Source organism: Trachinotus anak, unplaced genomic scaffold, assembly GCF_046630095.1.
Source record: "Trachinotus anak isolate AG129_WGS33_773 ecotype Australia unplaced genomic scaffold, CSIRO_AGI_Tana_v1 ptg000010l, whole genome shotgun sequence".
In the NCBI taxonomy this organism is placed as follows: domain Eukaryota; kingdom Metazoa; phylum Chordata; class Actinopteri; order Carangiformes; family Carangidae; genus Trachinotus; species Trachinotus anak.
In genome coordinates, this window is record NW_027273861.1 from 16,241,809 (window position 1) to 16,263,047 (window position 21,239).

At 38.2% G+C, this 21,239-nt stretch overlaps 3 protein-coding genes across 4 annotated transcripts; 1 reads left to right on the forward strand and 2 right to left on the reverse strand.

Moving 5' to 3' along the window:
* The first annotated feature begins 37 nt into the window (after positions 1-37).
* Positions 38-4,634, forward strand: uox (urate oxidase). Its single transcript, XM_071487955.1, has 8 exons — positions 38-194; positions 932-1,144; positions 2,289-2,405; positions 2,713-2,791; positions 3,301-3,487; positions 3,705-3,828; positions 4,152-4,235; positions 4,318-4,634. Exons 1-8 carry the CDS (start codon positions 174-176, stop codon positions 4,390-4,392), a joined length of 900 nt encoding a protein of 299 aa, XP_071344056.1. The 5' UTR covers positions 38-173; the 3' UTR covers positions 4,393-4,634.
* Positions 4,621-7,542, reverse strand: samd13 (sterile alpha motif domain containing 13). Its single transcript, XM_071487957.1, has 5 exons — positions 7,345-7,542; positions 6,850-6,970; positions 5,953-5,995; positions 5,708-5,819; positions 4,621-5,618 (listed from the first exon to the last, which is right to left on the reverse strand). Exons 2-5 carry the CDS (start codon positions 6,875-6,877, stop codon positions 5,475-5,477), a joined length of 327 nt encoding a protein of 108 aa, XP_071344058.1. The 5' UTR covers positions 6,878-6,970; positions 7,345-7,542; the 3' UTR covers positions 4,621-5,474.
* Positions 7,543-8,320: 778 nt separating this feature from the next.
* Positions 8,321-20,452, reverse strand: prkacba (protein kinase, cAMP-dependent, catalytic, beta a). 2 transcript variants are annotated; one of them, XM_071487951.1, is made up of 10 exons: positions 20,112-20,452; positions 16,378-16,439; positions 15,903-16,031; positions 14,578-14,676; positions 14,157-14,239; positions 13,819-13,945; positions 13,315-13,410; positions 11,561-11,683; positions 11,163-11,327; positions 8,321-11,077 (listed from the first exon to the last, which is right to left on the reverse strand). In XM_071487951.1, the coding sequence occupies exons 1-10, from the start codon at positions 20,155-20,157 to the stop codon at positions 10,952-10,954; spliced, it is 1,056 nt and encodes a 351-aa protein (XP_071344052.1). In that variant the 5' UTR covers positions 20,158-20,452; the 3' UTR covers positions 8,321-10,951. The 2 variants fall into 2 exon arrangements, with proteins under 2 accessions (XP_071344052.1, XP_071344051.1); XM_071487950.1 differs by lacking the exon at positions 20,112-20,452 and adding an exon at positions 18,210-20,076.
* Between the last annotated feature and the right edge of the window lie 787 nt (positions 20,453-21,239).

Here is a 21,239-nt window from a genome sequence, read left to right on the forward strand (position 1 = left end):
AGTAAAATTGAACACACAGTACAGGTAAAACAGGTCAAACATCATCTAAGCTTGAGTAAAAAGGTGGCACCACCCTCTCTACAAAATCCTGCTCCATGAGTAGAGACAACTTTTGGTAGTAGCAGGACAGGGACTGAGGCCAGACAGACAGCAGATATAGGACAGAAGATACCATGGCAACTGCTTCAAATCAGGTAACAGTCATTATGATTTACACACAAGTATTTTATCTTAAACAGCAGAACATAATCAACTTTTTTTTGATTATCAGAGGCTTCCTTAAATAATGATCCAGCACTAGAGTTTGTCTAATATTTGGGCTCGGCAGCCACAGGGCCAGAACCCGATCTACAAATGTTAGAATTGTAAACCACTAACATCCAAATATTTCTGTCAGTAAAGACTTAATTTCTTATTTCTTTCTCCTCACACAGCAGATATCAAATGATCATGTTTAACAACAATTACTTATCCTCTTGGAGAAAACTAATAATAAGCATTTGCAATATTTTCACTCATTTCTCTGCTTTCAAAAGCATATTGATAAATTCAAATGTGTTTTTTTATGTTTTTGATTTTGTAACACAACCGTAAGACCAGTTTTAGTAGTAACTTACAGGGGTGAATGAATGTATGAATGTAGAAAGAAATCATGCTCGGGAAATGAAATGGTGGGAACAGATCCTGACTAAATGAAATACTAAAAAACTCTTGCAAAAATGCACACAAAAAGCACACAGGTAACACAACACCGAAGACCAAATGTTAAATGAAAGAAGAAGAAGACAATCCAGCAATACAGATACTGCAAATGAAGTAAATCTACAGTTGAGAATATCAGAAAAATGTGTACTTGTGGCACAAATGGACCTGTTTACATCACTGTAAAGTCCTGAACAACAACAGTAACCTGTGCTTTGTGTGTGTGCAGAATGTGGAGTTTGTGCGAACAGGCTATGGCAAGAACGCAGTGAAGGTGCTGGTCATCAGGAGACAGGGAAGCCACCACTCCATCATGGAGCTCAAAGCTGACGTGGAGCTCACACTCAAATCACGCAGGGATTATCTAACTGGAGACAACTCGGACATCATCCCCACCGACACCATCAAGAACACCGTCCATGCGCTGGCCAAGATCAGAGGGGTAGGTCACCCATGTCTACTGACAGACACAAGATTCATTTCAGTGCACTGCAGCAACTGTTACATCAAGCAGGGCAGTAGCCACAAAGACCTAACACCCAGTAGCTACAGAGACTTTATGGGCTGAATGAGGGCAACCCATCAAAGTCCTACTCATCACAACACTTGCATTATTCCACAGACAACAATTTAATCCATAGGGAAAATTTTCAAGAGCAATGGGGACCCAGGATTCATGGTAAGGTGTGGACTCTGCAATAAAGTGACTCTTAAATATCAAAGATTTCCAAAATAAGAAGTATAGTGGAAATAAGGTCATGTAATATTAAATATGTAACAAGGAGTCCAAGCTGAGCCAATGTGGAGAGGCTGAAACCGGTGTGACATGGTCATATATTTCAAAAAGAGAGGTGTATTGAACAAACATTACAGTAGTGAATTCAGAGTCCGCCCAGACTAAGGAATAACTTCATTCTTGCTACAGGACATTTCAGAGGTGAAAATAGGACAACTTGGTGATGTTAGTAATGTTATTATTATTAGTTAATGAAATGAACTCAAATTCAATGAGGAGGGACTGTTTTTTCACCAGGCCTGAGAGAGGAAAGTTCTGTCTTCCAGCTTTAAATAACCAGAGCAGCTACATAGATGTCTGAGGTGAAGAGAGATTCAACAGCATTGTCAGCAACACGCAGTACTTGTACATCTACTTATTGAGATTTTATTAAAGTTGAATTTTCTGTAAATTGAATAAATTGGACTTTGAATTTCAAAAGGATTCTTCTTTGTTAAAGTGCAGTGATATTACATTTAATGGCATAATCCCAGAACAGTTACTACAGCTTTAGTTCAGGGAAAATAGAAAACAGCGGTTTCAAACATTGAACAGGTCAAGGTCATGGACGTAGAGATTTTTTTTTTTACCTCAAGTGACCCCTGTTTACTCACAGCTCAAACAAATGCTGATCAGATAACATCAAAGGCAAACATTCCCTGATAAAACTTTGTCCAGTTAGGACCCTTGTTAAAGTCTACACTTCCTTTGCGTTCCCATTCATCTTTAACCATATTATTGAGTTTTTTTTTTTAGATTGCTATATTTTCAGCCTGTCACTCCTCTTTTTATGTGCTGCACATCTGTTCAGGTAAAGACCATTGAGCAGTTTTCCCTGGATATCTGTAATCACTTCCTGACCTCCTTCAACCATGTGCTGAGGGCCCGGGTTTACATGGAGGAGGCTCCATGGAGAAGGCTGGAGAAGGTAAAACACAGGAGTCTTTTTACTTGTTTTAACTGTGTAGAGTATCTCCCATTCAGACAACTTAAAGGAACTCAAGCATCCCTGAAAATCTTGTTTTTGCTGACCCTCAGTGCATTAACCTCTCAACTTGCTGCAGTGTTGATCACCGTTGAGCGTGGTTCAGGTGCACCAGGGCACACTTTTGACCGCACTCATCAGCAAAGCTCATCAATAGTTGCAATATCAATCATCAAACTAGATTTCTCCTTCTTGTCATTAATGAGTGTGATTGTGTAATGCTCTGACATGCAGATTTTGTCTCTCTCAGAATGGGGTAGAACATGCTCATGCATTCATCTTCAGCCCAGAGGCTTGTCGCTTCTGCGATGTTGAACAGAATCTGAACGGTGAGCGTGCACACACACACACACACACACGTTTGCATTTTGTTTCCCTCTGAGAAAACATGAAAATCTACCATAACCTACTGGAAAGGAGTCCAAAACATCTACTTTCCCACTTCCTCTATGAACACAAAACCTTTTGGCTCAGCTGCATCTTTAGAAGCTGTGCTTGTAAGAGGCCGGTGTGGCTCAGACAATAGCAGCAGGGCACACACCCAGTACCAAGGTCTTCACTGGCTCAGTTAACATGTGAATGGTGACGTGCGGATGCTTGATCTACATGTATGTCCAATTTGAAATATTGAGGCTTGTTGATTAAATCCTCTGTGGTTTACAAGAGGAGATAAAACCATGGCTACATGCTTGTCAGTGCTGCTACAGATTCTAGTTTTGTGATGAGTATTTCAGTGAGTCCAGTGTGTGTCCCTCCTGTGCTACTTTGCAGACTGTCAAAAGTTTCATAATCTTTCTGATTACGCCATATCCACTCACTGACTCTGTGCCCCACACAGACATCCCAGTGGTTCATACTGGGTTGAAGAACATGAAGGTGCTTAAAACCACCCAGTCGGGTTTCGAGGGTTTCTTCCGAGACCGTTTCACTACTCTGCAAGAGACCAAAGACAGGTGTTTCTGCACCTCTGTCTATTCTAGGTGGCGCTACAACAAGATCCAGGATGTTGACTTTGACGCTGCATGGTAATTTAAAAAGGAGAACAATGCACTCACATTACGTCTTAGTGGTAGGTATCCATGATGGTGATGGAGTCTTTATCTGCCATAGAGGAGAAAGATCAAAGAAAAGACTGAAGAAAAATCTCTCCTATTTCAAATGAATGAGACGTATATCAAAAATCCTAAAAGTGAAATGACATACTTTCTACATTTAATTATCATCACATCGCTGCCCCTGTAGGAAGTGCGTAAAGGAGACAATTATTGAGAAGTTTGCTGGCCCCTACGGTCGTGGAGAGTTCTCCCCTTCTGTGCAGAAGACCCTTTATGACGCGCAGGTTCTGGTCCTGGACAGAATTCCTGAGGTACGCCCACATGTAGATCATGAGATCAATTCACTCACTATCACCTCACAAACATTTGTAGTTACATAGTCTATTTCAGTAATCTGAGTTAAAAATCTGTTATAGTCACTGTTTCTGACATATTCTTTACATACAAACTAACATTCCCTTACCAAAAATGAGAAAAGAATTGACAGATGTGCGTAGAATCAATCTTGTCATCTGTACTTTTCACACAAACACACATTATAACAAATATTCAAAGTTGAATACTTTGCTAAACACAGTATTTAACAGGCTTATTCAGAAAACTCAGGCATCAACGCGAGTATTCTGTCTTTCAGGTGGATGAAATAGAGATCGTCATGCCCAACCAGCATTACTTCACCATAGACATGACGAAAATGGGGCTTGTCAATAAAGATGAGGTGAGTTTTGATTACAAAGAATCTTTCAGGTTGTTGGGACATGGAAATATCAGGTATTATTGTATTTTTTTTCTGCTTACAGGTACTCCTTCCCCTGGATAACCCCTCAGGGAACATCACAGGGACAGTACGCAGGAAACAGCGAGCAAAGCTGTGAAGGCACATACACAAATCCAGAAAATGCTGCTTCTGAGATCAACATATCATCCTTACTAAGGGTGACAAGTCAATGTCGCATCATGAAGACCTAATCAAGTTCTGAAAACAACAATGACCTTTTAAATAGTTTTGTCAGGATTCCAACTGACGATTTTCTAAACATGATTGAAACATTTGAAACTGTAATGTGAATATGTAAGCAAACAAAAGACAACCACTGTCAATAAACTTTTAAATTAATATTGTTCTTTGGTGAGAAAAGAGCACCATTTATTGAAAATCTTTGATTCAGATATTCAAACTCCAGTGTTATGTTGCACATATACATTGGTCATACACACTTCAATACAGTTGTCTGTGCGACAATGCTGAAAGCACCACAGGTAAGAACATAATAAGAATATATACACATAAATATTTTCATATTAAGAGCCTCAAGCCTAGCTAATGTAGGTGTGCAGGGACAAAAAGGCTTTTGGTTGGCTCCTTGTGTCTGGGAAAACAAAATGCTTCATCGTTACATGCTAGGGACGACTCATGGACTCAGCTGCGCAGTTTAGAGCGTAGAAAATGATTTCAAGGGAAAATGGGATGCATTAGAATAATTTTCTGCACGTATCAAAGTGTTCAGGTTTGACAGAACGTACACAGTTTTCAGCTATATATCATCTTATATACAAATACTTTTTTTAAAAACCGACATAACCGTTAATTCACTTTGCACACACGCATTAACACATGTATATATACACACGCACACAAAAATCATACCTGCAGAGAATTCCCCCCCAAAATTTCCTTCTTTTAAATAAAACACACACGCACACGCACACAAAAAAATAAGAAATAAAATAAAATACATATCTCAAACAGCAGAAATAAGAATGGCTGAAAGGGTAAAGAACTGAGTGGACTCCATGTGCAACCCATTTTTGGGGTCCATGCTTATAAAAACATACAGCATTCAAATCCTGTTAAGGTGCCACTGTGGCCAGAGGAGTCTTTGTGAAGCAGTAGCTAACCTGGGGTCTCCTGACACGATGATTGTCACTGAGGTGGGTGTTGGGACGGCACGTGTTGCTACGAGGCGTTGCTCTTCAGGTGTTGAGTCTGCAGCGGCTTCACGTGATACTCGTAGATTTTCAGCGCAGGGCCGAGCTTTATTGACAGCCCTGTCAGGACATCATTACGTGTCATCAGGAGCAGGGACTTGCCATCGATTTCCTGTCAGTTGGAGAGAGAAATGTTTGATTGACATCCTAGTTTGTTTTTCCATCATGTGACAGAAATTTTGAGCAGAAGAGCACGCCAACCTGATCTTGGAAAGCTGTGGCTTGCTCCTCAAACCCTGTGGCTTTGAAGTAATTGACGACATCGGCGACCCCCCAGTTGGCGGGGTCTGGCATCTGACCATTCTCTACTGGGCTGTGGGGTCAACAGTGAATGGATTCAACTTGATGTGCACGCACACTGGACTTTAACAGTGGTTTAACACATTCCATCAAATCTTTCAGTAAAAAATGTTACACAAAAAAATTACACCAATTGGAGATAATACCTTTTGGTGTCAACAGAGCCATTTGCCTTGTCTTCCATGCCGGCTGAAAAAAAAAAAAAAATAAAAAAAAAATAAAAAAAAATTGATTCAAATCAGTACAGCTGAAAGAGTTATTCTTGTGATTAATCAGTTAGAAAATTGTTCAACTGAAAATTGATTGACGATTATTTTCATTGATGAATAATATCTCGATTCAGTTTTTTATTTTTCTTCTCTCTGAAATCTATTAATTTTATTGTTTCTATTTTACTGCTGCCTTTGTGAAGCACTTTGTAACGTCAATTTTGAAAAGTGCAATATAAATACATATTATTATCATTTCATTATTATTAATCATTTAGTCTAGAAAAATGTGAAAAAGTAAAAAAAAAAACGTCTGTCACAATTCCCCAGAGTCCAATGTAACAAATTCAGATTACTAATAAATAAGACATAGGAAAACCTGCAGATATTTACATTTGAGAGGCAATATTTGAGAGAAATATTAAATGATTAATCGATTGTGAGTCAATTGTAAATGCTGATTGTCTGTTGATCAACTAATCGTGCAATATATGGTTTTATACCAGTTTCCATGTCATTCAACCTTACATGTTTAATATCTAAAAAAAAAACCTCGGCATCTTTTGCATTAACTCACATGACATCAATATTGGCTCTGTTATACATCATTTAGCCACAACACAAACTCCTTATTGGTCTACCAAAGGCCCGAGAGATTGGAGAGGCAAACCAAAACTTGTTGGTTTTTATGCTTTTTGACAACACGATATGTGCTTCATTTCAAACCGGAACCACAATTTGACAACTAGTAACGAGCAAGTGTTTTTACTCATGGGGTTTAAAGTTTAGCCTCTAATCAAGCCGTCATTTTAAAAAATATATAGTGACTCTTACAATCTGTAATGCTGCAGTAATTTTTCATCAGATGTCTTGTCTCGGAGAACTTAGTGTGTTGGTAGATCAAACACCATCATTGTTTCTCTCTTGTAGTCTCTCACACACTTGGGTGTCTCCACTGGAAAAACAGTATCATTGCACAATTATTCAACAATTAAAAAACAACAAAACAAAACTGCAGCTCTGTCAGTGTCGGTAACAGACCGCGGGGAGAGCTGCAGCGTGTGAAAATGACGACCTAAAACTCACGATAGCGAGATTAAAACAAAACAAAACAAAAAAAAAACAAAAAGCCCACAACGCTACACACAACATGAAATTACCTCAGTTGCCACACACATAATAAAAATGAAAATGAACACTTCAATACAGCACAATATGGAAATAAAGCTTCACAAAATGACGGCAGCTAATGTTTGATCGCTACCTCTTCATATTTCGTATTAAGCTAACAGGGGTTAGCTGGGTTTGCTAATACAAAATTTAAGTTACCTTATTTTAGATGATTCCTGCTTGACAGCAACAGTTCGCCCAAGCCGTACACGTAGTTTAGATGAAAAAAATGTTTTCTGACCACTGAGATATTTTACAAAGTAATAAACGTCGATATTCAATTGATAAAATCAAGATTTAATCAAGTAATGCCAACTAGCCCCTCTTCATCGGTTTAGCTTCCTTCGCCCACATGACAGCAGAGAATCATGGGAAACGTAGTTTACCGTTTAAACGGCAGCGTTTGTAGTTCAGCGAGATAACACACCCACCGAAGCACATCCTTGTAATTTCTACACATACAGCAGCGTTTATTACATTGATTACAAACAATTTTAGTTTTTAATAAAAAGAATTTATTATAGTGACATGTCCTTTGTTACATAAAATCTGCTACAGCAAAGTCTATTCCCCTTGCAAACACAAGTAAATATGGGTGGGAAAAACGTGTCAGCCTTCTAAATGATGTGCAAAATATCCCACAAACTAAATACAGACACATTTCAGATTATTGATCCCATACTGGCATGTGTGACTAGCTACGAAAAACTCATAAACTGATTTCCTTCAATAAGGAGTGTGAAGTGGCTCAGGGAAAAGTGCCTTCATTTACATCAAATATGACAAACATTTTTACACACATGGGGGTGGTGGGGTGGGGCGTAACTGACACATTAGAAGAGCTGTGGATTTCCTACACACTCTGGGAAGATTAACACACAGGCAGTTTGGACTGAAACATGCTGAATTCCCAGGTGTAGTTTTCAAACTTTGTCCAAATAAAAAATGCCATTGATTCTGCAATTACATTCTGTTCAACCTTTGAATTAGTAAAATTCATGTTGGATCCTCTTTAATAAAGCTGATATTTAGGTGAAGAAATAAAACAAAGGTAAAGAAAAAAAAAAAGTTAAAATAAAGAAAAAAAAAGTTAAAATACAAGGATATAATTTTAAATAGGCATGGGAGGCATCAGTGTGTATTAACTGTGGTAAATATGTTTATTTCTATAAATCTTTTATTTTTGTAAGGGTAAATGAAAATAAAATTGTACAAATAAATAATCCAATATATTCACTGTATATAACACTTTTGTGAATAAAACATTTGGAGTCTCCTAATATACTGAGAACTATGCAAGATTAAACATTTAAAAATGTTATTTTATTAGACATCTCTAAATATAAATAAAAATAGAATAAGAAACAGTTGTGCCTTTTGAAATGAAATAAGGGCTAAGTAAATTGTCACATCATGTGCTCACCTATGAAAAAAAAGTTTAGATTCAGGCCATAAACAGCACATATGTACCTCAAAAAAAAAGTTTAAAAAAAAAAGGAAAAAAAATGCGTTCAGTCCCCTTTTTCACATTTGGTTGTCTAAGATTGTTGAACTTGATTAAATTGCATTTTTCCTCATCTACAAGGACTTGAGCACCATGTCAAATAATGATCAAAACTACTGAAGACTTAAGAGACTTTAAATTGAAACAATGTTTGTTTCCAACAAAGTGTAAAATGTAAAATTTTGATTTCTCCACAACCACGTGTCCAACCTGCGGAAATGACATCAATCTCTGACCCCACTTTGGACAGCAGAGTCGAATTCCTTCTAAAACGAATCAAAAGATCACAAAGCACAGAGCACACAGAGCTTTTCTGACATCTGGAAGTTCACCAAGTGGACACCTTGGCCCTGCAGGTACCTTTGACAAACAATTATTATTATTTTTTTTTAAAATATGACAATCTGTCACACTGGTGAGGAGTTTGCAGAGGCAGGAACTACATTTCAGCAGCATGGACAGGCAATGTGTCAGAACTAATGGAAAATGAATGGTGCCCGGTATAGATAAAACTCAAATAAGGGACACAAAATACATGTTAAATATATGTAGACAATAACTTAACAGGAGTGGCTTACAATGGAAAAAAAGTACTTCAAAAGTCAGACTCTTGACCTTATTCCCTTTGAAAATCTGAGACAAGACTACAGCATTTTTGTCCATTAACGTTCTCTAACTGACCTGACTCAGCCTGAGCAATTTTGCAAGGAAGTATGAGCAAATATTGCTCCATCACAGTGTGCAAATCTTTTTTAGAAAATGATGCAAAGAGACTACTATAACTGCAGTTTCAACCAAGTAAGTGACCAGGATGATGAATACTTTTGAGGTTATGATAGTTCTGTTTTTTGTTATTTCATGGTTAAAGTGAATTTAATGGTTTGGTTTTGTTTTAATTGGATTATGCAGATATCTTATGCATCAATGTCCCAAGCTATGAAACAATTTCAATGTAACAAAAAAAAAAGGACAAAAAAGGTGGGAACACTTTTAGGTCACTATTAGCTTGTTGTGACACTGCTGTACAAACATAACAAACATGCAAAAGTAAAAATGAAAAATAAAGCAAATATGGCAGTTACACAATGTCTTCTGAGTGCTCTGCTAAAGCACAGTTAGCTTTTAAAAACAAAATCGAAAAGCAACCCCAAATGGACAAAATATGTCCACGCGACCAACACTGCTTCGTTGCCACGATGACGTACCCTCATAAAAATCTAACATCTGACCTTTCAGCTATCGAAAAATGCCATGTCAATGCGCTTCATATCTTTTTGGACATACCAAAGACAGATGACCAAACTCGACCTTCATCAGTTTCCATTCTGTTGAAACAGAGTTGTACCTGAAAAATATATCATTTCTTTCCATTCATTTAATACCACACCTAGTCTGAGGTAAAAGGAAATGTCCTGTGACCGGATATGGATAAAACAATGCTACAACTGATCAACTAATACAGCACTGACAAGTTTCTGTTTCACAACACTTGTCACTGTTAATCAGTCTCTTCAAGAATCGAATGCCCGAGTGCTAAAACTCCATCAGTGTTTCTTTCCCTTGCTGAAAACCCCTTTCTTTGACTGAATTTTGGTCATGCTTTAACAAAACAGTGTTCAAATCGTATGTATCATATATGTATATTTCTATATGCACAAATACACGGTTGTAGGTCTTAAGGACACCAGAATGATGAGTAATGGTTAATGTTAAAGTGTTCATGATTAATGAGTAATAAACAGAATCCTAAAACACACAGGCATGTAACAGATGACATACAACTGGCAAAACTATATGTTAAAAATTTGAACCAAAAAATAAAAATCCCTTCTATTTTTCCAAACCTTATATCACAAAATGTGCAATACCAGCTAATACAATCAATCACTCTTTGTGCCACTTGAAAATTGGAGTAATATTAGTTTTCATTTTGTTTTTCAAATGATTATTTGGATTGAAATAAGGAGCAGGGAGGATACTCAAAAGTGGCAAACAGTGAAAACAAACGATAAAAGACAAAAAATGAGGAAGTGGTCTAGTATTTTTGTGTTGCAGCACAAGGGGTGTCTGCATAATGTGCCTGTGTATAGGTTAGTGCTAACTGCACGCAGGATCATGGCAAGAAGGACCTCATTCAGCCGTGTGGAATGAAGGAATGAGACGTTTGTTTTGAACATGTGACGGCCTCAGTTCCACCTTAACCCTCAGGAGAGTGCAAATATCCCAAAACACTTGAGCCCTGATGGGACTCTTGCCCACTCACTAGAACTCAGCAAACTCTTTTGCACACTTTTCTGTTTGTGAGACGCGAATCTCCTCTTCTTCGTAGTCGTCAAAGTTGCTTGTATCTCCTGGTCCTCTGCACTTCGGCAAGAAAGGAGCTTCAACCTAAAAATGTAGAATGAAATATTTATTTGTTTGTATCAAAAAAGGGGGTGGATGTTTATTGTATACAACACCATACAAAACCAACCTTTCTCTCATAGACAGCAATCCAGTCTGTTGTGGAGAACCACTTGTGATTTTTTATGTCATTCACGCCATTCTTCAGGTTGCCAAATCTCTTTGTCAGGTCTACCTGAAGGAGGTTTCTCAGCAAATCCTTCAGGTCGGAGCTAAAGTGAGAGGGAAATCGTACCTACAAGATTGAAAAAAAGACAGAAACTCAGAATTATTAGGAACAAATTGCAGAAAAATGCTTGTGTTACTTCACCTGATTCCTTTAATATGCTTGATTACAGTAAGTAAAGAGAAGTAAAGAACCACTGCAGAAACAATGTTGAGTTGATGGTTAAAATTCAATCTGAGAAATGGTCAACATTAAATTGTTAAAAATATTTACAATCTTTGCCCATGGCTAACCCAGCGTACCTTGCCAGACACAATCTTTTCGTAGATCTGGATAGGCTGATCAGCAAAAAAGGGTGGATACCCAGCAGCCATCTCATAGATAAGGACTCCAAGAGCCCACCAGTCCACAGCTTTGTTGTAGCCCTGGAAGACAGGATTTTTTAAAAATTCATTTTCAAAGGAGGTCTTCTCTTAAGCAGGCAAAACTATGTTGAATGGCAATCAACAATGGCAGTCAGAAAGCCCTGGGACATATGGTCCAGATCATAAGTATTTGGATAATTTCTATTTTTCAGAATGTGCTTCAGCACATAAAATAATGGATACTACATTAAAGTGCCAAGTATTAGCTATAATTTGAGTAGGGTTTAGAAGTTTACGAGTTGAAATTTAACTGGACACATACATGTGTGAATCAAACAAAAAATCTTAATACTTTGTGGGAAATCATTTGCAGTCAATGACTGTCTGAAGTATTTGACCCATAGACATCAGTAGATGTATGGTGAAGCTCTCTCACTGCAAACACCTTCAGCTCTTGCTTATGGAATACAGCTCAGTCAGATTGAGATCAGGTGACTGACTTGGCCAGTCAAGGATATTCCTCCTCTTCACCCTGAAAAGCTCTTTGGTTGCTTTGGCCATATATTTAGGAACACTGACCTGCTGAATGATGAAATGTCATTCAATGAGTTTTGTTGCATTTGGCTGACTCTAAGCACAGAGAATGCTCCTGTATACCTCTGCATTCATCCTGTTGCTTCCATCAGCAATGATCATCAACACATACCAGTGTACCAGTTCTACAGTCAGCCATACTGCACATGCCAAACATGCCTCAAGCCTGCCACTGTGTTTGACAGATGAGGTGGTGGCTTTAAGTCATGAGATGTTTATTTTCCTCTCTTCATCATTTTGATAGAGGTTGATTTTTGTTTCACCAGTCCACAGAACTTTGTGGAAATCTACTGGTTTTTCATTATAGTTTTTGTGAGAATTTTAGCCTGGTCCCTCTGTTTTTGAGGCGTATCAGGTGTTTGCGTCTTGTGCTGTATCCTCTGAGGTTAAGGTCGATAAGTCTTCTCTTGATTGTTGACAAGAACATGTACGCCTACATCCTGGAGATCATTCTTGTCTTTCTGTGCAGCCATAGAGGGATTTTCTTCACCATGCAAATGATTTTCTGGTCACCCACAAGACTTTTGCTCCTCAGTTTGTCATTTTCTGGTTTTCTCATTCATAACAATTTTTTTTAGAAAGTACCCAATTGTTCATTTTTACAAACCAAATACTTGATCTCCTTATCTTACCTTATCTCTTGGATAAATATTTGCTTGTTTTAGCCTCATTATTATCTTCCTCCCTTTCAAGGTCATCTCTTTACTCCTCATATTGACAAGCAACTCCACCTCAATTTGAATGGCAGCTCTCACCTCTCAATCAAAAAAAAATCCTTCCACAGTTTGAGAACAAAATCATATTGTTTGTCTTGTCAACTCATTGCTTGCTTTGACTGTATGTTTCGTATCATCGTTCTGTGGCACTGTAATAAAGCTGTGGTTACTCTGCATAGAAAGGGCTAGGATTCTTACTACTTCTCTCCTACTGTGAATGTAAAGAACTTTAAAGCTGAAAGTCAGCAGTTATACCTCACAGTCATCGCTTCAATTCAGTTAGAGTACAGAGCCAAACCAATGAAAAATAGGTTCCTAATACATTTGAATTGGACTAAAGTGGGATGGTTGTCATGGCTATGTTTGTTATAAAGTGCTGACCTTGCTGAGGATGATCTCTGGAGCCAGGTACTCAGGAGTTCCACACAATGTCCAGGTCCTGCCTTTTACTCTTTTGGCAAAGCCAAAGTCTGTGACCTGCAGAAAGAACAATAGGAGCATGGTAAGATTCATATGTATGTAAGGACAAAGTTGACATCTACTAGACCTCTTAAAAATGGCTATTAACAAAATCCTACATCTGGCTGTGTTTATTTTACTTTTATTCTTTAGTAGCAGACTAAATTGGTCTAAGTAAGTGTGTTTACTTGTGCTGTTTTTCAGAACTTCCCCTCCATAAATGAATATCTAGCAGTTCCTGACATTCACCTTTGGCTGTCTTCTCATAGCATCTGATGAGTGCTTCTGGCTCCCTTCTCACTTACCAAAGGACTCACCACTTACCAATCAATAGTTTACAGACATAATTACAGAAATACAGACAGATGACTGACACCTTTTCACTCCATTTACTTTTCTATTATAAGCTTTACACAGATTGTGTACCTGGATATACCCATGTTGATCTATGAGCAGGTTTTCAGGCTTCAGGTCTCTGTAGATGAGGTCTAAGGAGTGAAGGTACTCAAAAGTGAGTACTATCTGAGCTGCATAAAATCTTGCATGGTGTTCACTGAAAGAGGCAATCATAGATAAGTAGACATTAGTGAAATATATGAACACAAGCCCCTTTTTAGTGAAGGAGCAAATACAATCATTCCAACTTAAAATTAAGTTGGTCTCAAGCTATTTCACCTGTGGCCTTTGTCCAGCTATTACTGACTGACACAGCACTCCAAACTAGAAATGAAATAGACTCCTATGGACTCCTATGTACTCCTTACCTGAACCTTCCAATACGTCTGAGGTGCGAGAACATCTCTCCACCGGGCACATATTCCATCACCATGTAGAGGTTTGAGTTGTCCTGTTTAACAAAGTCAGAAACCTTTCAGCAGGGTCATACCAAATTAATAAATGTGAACTAAAGTGCTGTTAAGGTTGAGAAATAACCCCCCCCCCCCAATCAGATTAAAAGACGGTACATTATGGGTGTGTAAACTGTGAAGAGTTTGTATTTGTATATCTATTTTTATGAACCCATAGACTGCTGGGTATTTTGAGATGTGCTGAATCGACTGTAGCATTGTTACGGGTGAACACAAACTGTGTGCTAGGTTAGTGCTAAGTTTCCTCATTGAAACATATGAACACACTGGTGATGTGTTAATGTGTTGGTTGTAAGAGGTGGGTGCCAGTGTGTACCTTGAAAGCGTACTCCAATCTGACGAGGAAGGGGAAGGAGACGGCCTGTAGTATTCTCTTTTCATTTAGTGTGTGTTCTATCTGCTTCAATTTCACCACCTGAAAAAAGAAGGCACAAGTAAAGTAGTAATATATTATTATTATATATTATTATATAAGTAGTAATATTAATATTAATATTAATATATTAATATATTAGTAGTATATTAAGGATAGTATGTTCTTGATAAATGGCATGTGTGTTACACAATTTCCAAATTACAACATGAAGCAAAGCCACAAGGTCCCATAAAGTTTTCCTTATTTCTGGGTGTTCTGTATGCCCACAGAGAGTTTTAGCAGGTTTTAGTCCAATTTTTGCATTTTGAAATTGTGCTTGTCCTATTCTTTAGTCAGCTGCTGGCTTCCATTCATTTTAGTAAGGTGTGAAAATCAACTTGCAAAGACTTGTTTCAAATAGATAATCCACCAGTGTGAACATCATGGACTGTTTGATTTTTTACAGAGTTACTGGATGAAAGTATAACTAATCTGAAGCTTGGACATACAGGATGTTGAGAGTCATGTGTTGAAAAGCATCAGCACAGCAAAGTGAGAAGACAACCACAGAAAGGAAAGTCACCACACCGGACTCTCACACATTCACTCAATTCACAACTTCATTGTGAGACAATGATATAACACCTGGCCATGACATTAACTGTTATGAATTATCCACTGCATTTTAAGCAACTTCTTCATCTCTGCAAACTCATTTGCATGCTTTCCTGAAATGACCACATGGAAAACAATGGCTACCTAGAAAGCAAAGACAGTAAAATACTTTAATATATGGCATACTTTTGGGAAGGACATGGAATAAAACTTGCAAAAACAGTCAGTTTATAATCCTTTAAGAGCTCAGCACGCAAAGTGTAACGAAACAAAAAGAGGCTGACTGAGTAACGATACACTGTAAGAAGGAAAGTCTTTCAGCAGTGCAGCTGAAACAGAAAGACAAGTCAGGTAGCTCTTAAACAATCTACATGAAATTCAAGGGAACAGACGACTGCTATATGGCCGGCAAACTGAAGACATGCTAACCACCTCCTACGACTTTCACATCAGTATTTAAAAACTGAAACTCTTAAATGAAGCGCCTCTGAGGTTTTCAGTGATAACATGCTGGCAGTGTGTGAGAGGAAGCGTTCCATTTCCTTTTATGAGATACACAGCATTTACTGTATGTGGTTGCATTTTGTTGAGCATGCCAGAGTTTGCTCTTCACAGACTACCCTAATTCACAGAAGTAGTTCATATGAGATGGGTAAACCATTTTCACTTACTTTTTGTTTGTCCAAGATCTTCATGGCGTAGAACTGGTTTGTTCCTTTATGTTTGACAAGCATAACTCGCCCGAATGAGCCAGTGCCCAAAGTCTTAAACCTATCAAAGTCATCCAGGCCAGTTGTGCTCTAAGGAAACACATTATCAGTGGAAGTGAGACAGCAAACTGATGACTGAAATGCTTCATCTCTCCCTTTCAGTGCAGTGCACTCTTACAGATGCCACTAGTGTTACAATTTTGTCTTTCTGTAGCTCAGAGTAAGAACCCTGTATGGAGATATATTTTTAGAGTAAATATCTCTTACTAACAATTACGCAATCATCTAGCATTCAAATCAACAAGATTTGAGTTAAAGGAAGTGGTTGTTGCTATAGTACAAAATGTCAAATCATTTTTCAACATAAGAACAGTTGAGTCCAGAGTATTCAGAGATATAAAAGGTTTTGAATCTGTAAAATACTGGAACAACGCACCTGTGGTGGACACTCCCATTTTCTTAAAAAATCTTCTTTGGCTTTAGCTAAGAACTCTTTCACTGCAAAAACAAAAGAGAAATGCAAAAAACTGTTAGCATTTAGCTACTCACACAAGTTCAGCTCACATCTTCAGGGAAGTAACAAACTAGTTAACATGTTCAGGAAACTAAACAAAGGGAGTTCAAAGGTTCAGGGGAACAAATGCACTTTAAGGTCAGGCAAATGTCACGCACTGTGAAGGCAGGGCTGGACTTGACAAAACGGCAAAAAATACCCCCTTAACAAAACTCAAAACCACACACCTAAGCAGGAAAGTTTAATTCATAAAGTGATGCAAAGAGCTCTTGTGAACTTTACAGAACTGGCCAATTCAAGCTCAAGCTATTCTGCATCTCTTTCAGAGAAGTTGGGAGCAGAGGGGAGGCAGTAATAATAGGCAGAGAGAAAAGACAAAATGCAGAACATAACTTAGACTACAGTGCAGGCATTAGAAAGACAGTGCATTATGAAAGTCACAGCAGACATGAGATGTCCAAAGTCACAGAGTCACTGCAGGTGTCTTATATCTAGTTGGTGGTACACTTTGGTATACTGTTACTGATTTAAATGCATACCTAGCATTGATGGACTGCTGTATATGTGGAATCTGTATGTTAACTGGCTAGGTTGTTTAACCTTGTAATATTTAGATACAATAGTACAAGCCTGGTAGGCCTTAGCTGCAGAATAAACATTCTCTCTGTGATTTAGGATGGCTCATGGAAAAATGAGCATACCAAAAGTCTCTACAGTTCACCAAGGGTTTGCAGGAACATTCACCCACATGGATGGAATGATGGAGAAGAGAAAGAGAGGAAGAAACATTTATGAAGAGCTAAAAACAAGAACATTTGAGATTCAAGTGGATAAAATGCAACACGCGACAAAATGACACCGAAGAAGACAACATAAGGCACCCTACACTTATAGCCCTGGTTATGATTATTTTGGTTTGATGACCTATTTCTTCCATTGTCTCTAAAACCAAAATTCAAGGGTATTTATAAAGTGCTGTACAGCACCTTTTACATATTTTTGTTGCTTCTTTACAATTATGCAACAAATGGATATCTCTATTCATAGGGGGTTTGATTCTATACAGTACCTAATGTTCAATACAGACCTAACTCTCTTTCTTTCTTACCAGTACTGGAGGAGGCGTTTCCTGTCCTACTCTGAATAAAATATTGTCAAACTACAATCATCAGTCACACGGAAAATAAAAAACAACAGTGATTGAAAACACATTGGAAAAAGCACACGTAAAAACACATTTCATACTTGCAAAACAGTCAACAAAAATGACAGGACAGCAATATTAAAATGATATAAGCAACTGAAGCGCCACAAATGGCCTGCACTAAAAAGTGCTATGCTTAAGCTGCTTTTACTTGTGTCTAATAGCTGAGTGAAAATACAGCAATTGTGATCCTGATTAAGAAGGTAAGGTGAAACACCAAATAATAAAGGTTATGAAACTGGGCTGCTGTTTGCAGTTTTAAAACCTGACCAAATAACGATGGCCAGCTGAATAACCGTGTACATGAAAAAATACATAATCAAACTTATAGATTTATATATTATTTATATATTACATATATTTATATATTACAACCCTTTTAAAAGACCTGTACAATTTAGAATAATACACACCTTAGTTTGTTTTGTAAGCTTCAAGTACATTTGTTTTCCTGCAAATGAGAACTACTAAAATAAGCCGAGACTCATCCTGTTTAGAGCAACAAATGATGGCGGTCACATTTCAAGTGTAAAAGCAACACTGCACTTACTCAACTTATCCCACATGATGGTGAACTCAGAGACATGAAGAATGTCACTCTCTTGTCCTCTCTGCTCTGGGCTACTCTTGCGACATTTTTGAAATAAACGGCTGGCGAAGGATTGCTCCTTTCCCTGAGCCATTTTGAGACAAATTTCTTGATGTGTGAGTGAAAAGGCTCCCAGACAAAGCAACCGTTTTCAGACTGAAATGAAATGAGTGACACCAGCTTCCTGTATGCAGCCAAATGCACTGCAATGCTTGGCTAACCACATAAAGTTAAGCTTCCTGTTCAAGTACCCTGCTTCAGTATCAGTGGCCAACTGCATGTCTGCTTGAGAGGTGTGGTGTCATTTGAAAGCACTTATTGGTCTCCCATGCAAATGGTGATGTTGATTTGACAAAGGTGTTCAAAGTTAGCAAAGCACAGAAAAAGGCCAGCCTCTTAAAGTTATGTCAAAAACACAGCACCGCTGTGGTGCATTCAGAGTGCGGATAAGGAAACTGCAGGCCTGTAACACCCACTGACTAGCTGAGAGAGAAGTTATCTCCAGGTTATCGTGCTCTCTGGTGGTAAAGTTTAACAATGCAGTTCTTCAAAGAGCTTTCCCCTATGCTTAAAGTCACCCTCACGGACGGACTCTTATGCTGCACAGTCTTTTTTTTTTTTTAATGCAGTTGTACCAAAAATGTGGATTTGTTTTGGAGTTGCACTTGGTATAGGCCACTGTGGCTTACACCATTACATACCTAAAATGTACACAGAAATCTAAATGACAACAACATTGTGTTAACAAGTCTCTGCAGTTTGCTGTTTGTTATTGTACACAACCCTCAGCACCTCCCTGTAGGCACTACAGGTGGCTCGAGTCACAAGGCTAAGAGACTGTGTGGACCACTGCCAATCAGAAAGCAGGTCAAGATCAGTGCTCTTCAGACAGACCAATAGCCATGATACAGTTTAGTGGATTAGCTTGGTCAATACTGACAAAGGCACACTAAACACAACAGTGTGCCCTCTGGCTACTGCTTTCAAGTGATTAAGCACTTGAGATAGCAAAATTGCTTGTCAACAGGTGCAATGTGACTAGAAGAGGAGCTACCTTCCCCCTGATGTTATAGCATCAACACAAAAGGTTAATGCTGCTGTAAGAAAGCAGTGATCAAGGCATAACATTTTGATTTACAGTAAACTTGTTGACAGCTGACTTGACACATTATTGTTAACCTGGTTTGATAGAAACTGTTGCTAGCCATTTTACATCCCTTGTTTATAAAACAAACCAAAAAAAACCCCAAACAAATTAAAAAACACTTGTTTATTGCAATCACCAGCCTTATTCAACCACACCAAGCATCCTTTTGGGGAACTTATCTTAAACGTTATCAGGTACCTGTTGTTAACAATGCTCAGGCCTTGTACTGCAGCTTTAGTAGAAACTAATGTTTGCTGATATTATCTGGCTCCAGGCTATTAGCTTTATGGAAATCAAACACGGTGCCTTGATAGCTTAAGCTCCACGTTACAGTGTGAGACAATTAGTAAAAGCTTTCATTTCGCTCAATCGAGGACCTTTTATTTGTATTTACAACTGTGGTAAACAGGATGGTGAGGATCACACTGCCATTTTGCTCATGTCATTTTCAGTGATTATCTGGCTGCATCATCTGTGGCACAGTTTCCAAGTGAGATAAGCAAACAGAAATCATTAGGAAGGAGCTAACACACCTTGTAAACTGCCCAATCAAAGATGGTTCTTCTCTGCAGCGCATATTACTGTACTGTCTGCTAGCACTGGACAACAACTGCTAAAGGCTGCTCTCCACTGACTTTAAAATGAGCAATCTTACGCTGCACAACAGCGAAGGTTAGATGGCTGACAGGCTAGCTGGACGGTTTTCAGGTGCTTACCGCTTTCTTGCTCGTTGCCTTTCTTGGCAGTTGCTGTGTTTCCCATCGTAGGAAGACAGGGCGATGCACAGCTGGCTAGGAGCGATGATGGTGGCGGTAGGCTAACAGGGTCCTCCGTTAGCTAGCTAACAAATTTCAGCTTGTGCTAGCTGGTTGGCTAACAACAACATTAATGTCTTCTCTTTGTGGACAGAAACTCGACGTGCGTTGCAAACCGCCTTGTTAGTCTTAATTTCCAATGTCCTTTGTCGTTCAAGTATGCCTCCGCTGGAATGAAAACATGATCCAGACTTCTCACCCCTGCCTGCTGTCGTTTTGTGCCGCGTTCACGTCATATGAGAAAATCAGTAGAAAAGACGTGCGGAATGCTGCGTTCACGTACCGGTCGGACATTTCTAAATACAGTCCATGGTGAATTATGTTACATGTTTACATATTACAATTATTAGATAAAATTGTCTGTTAATTAATTTTGTTATGCGTTGCATGTAGTAATTATTTGCTTACTAGGCTCCATCCTATGTGACCAATGAACATTGTTATTATTTTTGTTATGATTATTATTATTGATGTTGTTGAGGTACACACTCATGACTAAATGTAATTCTAATAAGTTTAAGCAAATTGCTCAAAATGCGCTCCACAATACTATTTCTAATTTCTACGTTGCTGGATTATCCGTTATATTCATGACAAGCAATAAATGCAGCAATAACGATTGCTTTTAACTTCACGTTTAAAGCGGTGTGGAGAGTTGAAACGACACAACTTTTATGAAAACTTCGTTCTTTATTATAACAAATCAAACACTGCAGTATCAACCACATGGACATATCTAGACAATGTTAACATGTAAGAACTCTGACCACAGAATGAGATGATGAAAATCCTTAATCTTATAGGCGATCATCGTGATTTCATGCAGAGGGAGATTGTGGCTCACAGTGTAAAATTTCAAGTCTTACAATTCCTTTCAAAAAAAAAAACAAAAAACAAAACACAAAACAAAAAACAAAACAAAACAAAACAAAACAAAACAAAACAAAACAAAACAAAACAAAACAAAACAAAACAAAACAAAACAAAACAAAACAAAACAAAACAAAACAAAAAAAGAAACCGAAACTG

Excerpts from the sequence above, each read along its gene's own strand:
- uox (XM_071487955.1), top strand. The coding sequence starts at position 174 with ATGGCAACTGCTTCAAATCAG. Across the intron at positions 2,406-2,712 it reads CATGGAGAAGGCTGGAGAAG|AATGGGGTAGAACATGCTCA; the intron begins GTAAAACACAGG and ends TGTCTCTCTCAG. Across the intron at positions 3,488-3,704 it reads GTTGACTTTGACGCTGCATG|GAAGTGCGTAAAGGAGACAA; the intron begins GTAATTTAAAAA and ends CTGCCCCTGTAG.
- samd13 (XM_071487957.1), bottom strand. The coding sequence starts at position 6,877 with ATGAAAAATTACTGCAGCATTACAGATT. Across the intron at positions 5,996-6,849 it reads TTACTGCAGCATTACAGATT|CCGGCATGGAAGACAAGGCA; the intron begins GTAAGAGTCACT and ends TTTTTTTTTCAG. Across the intron at positions 5,820-5,952 it reads GGCTCTGTTGACACCAAAAG|CCCAGTAGAGAATGGTCAGA; the intron begins GTATTATCTCCA and ends TTGACCCCACAG.
- prkacba (XM_071487950.1), bottom strand. The coding sequence starts at position 18,342 with ATGGCTCAGGGAAAGGAGCAATCCTTCGCCAGCCGTTTATTTCAAAAA. Across the intron at positions 16,032-16,377 it reads AATGGGAGTGTCCACCACAG|AGCACAACTGGCCTGGATGA; the intron begins GTGCGTTGTTCC and ends GTGTTTCCTTAG. Across the intron at positions 14,240-14,577 it reads GATTGGAGTACGCTTTCAAG|GACAACTCAAACCTCTACAT; the intron begins GTACACACTGGC and ends TTTGTTAAACAG.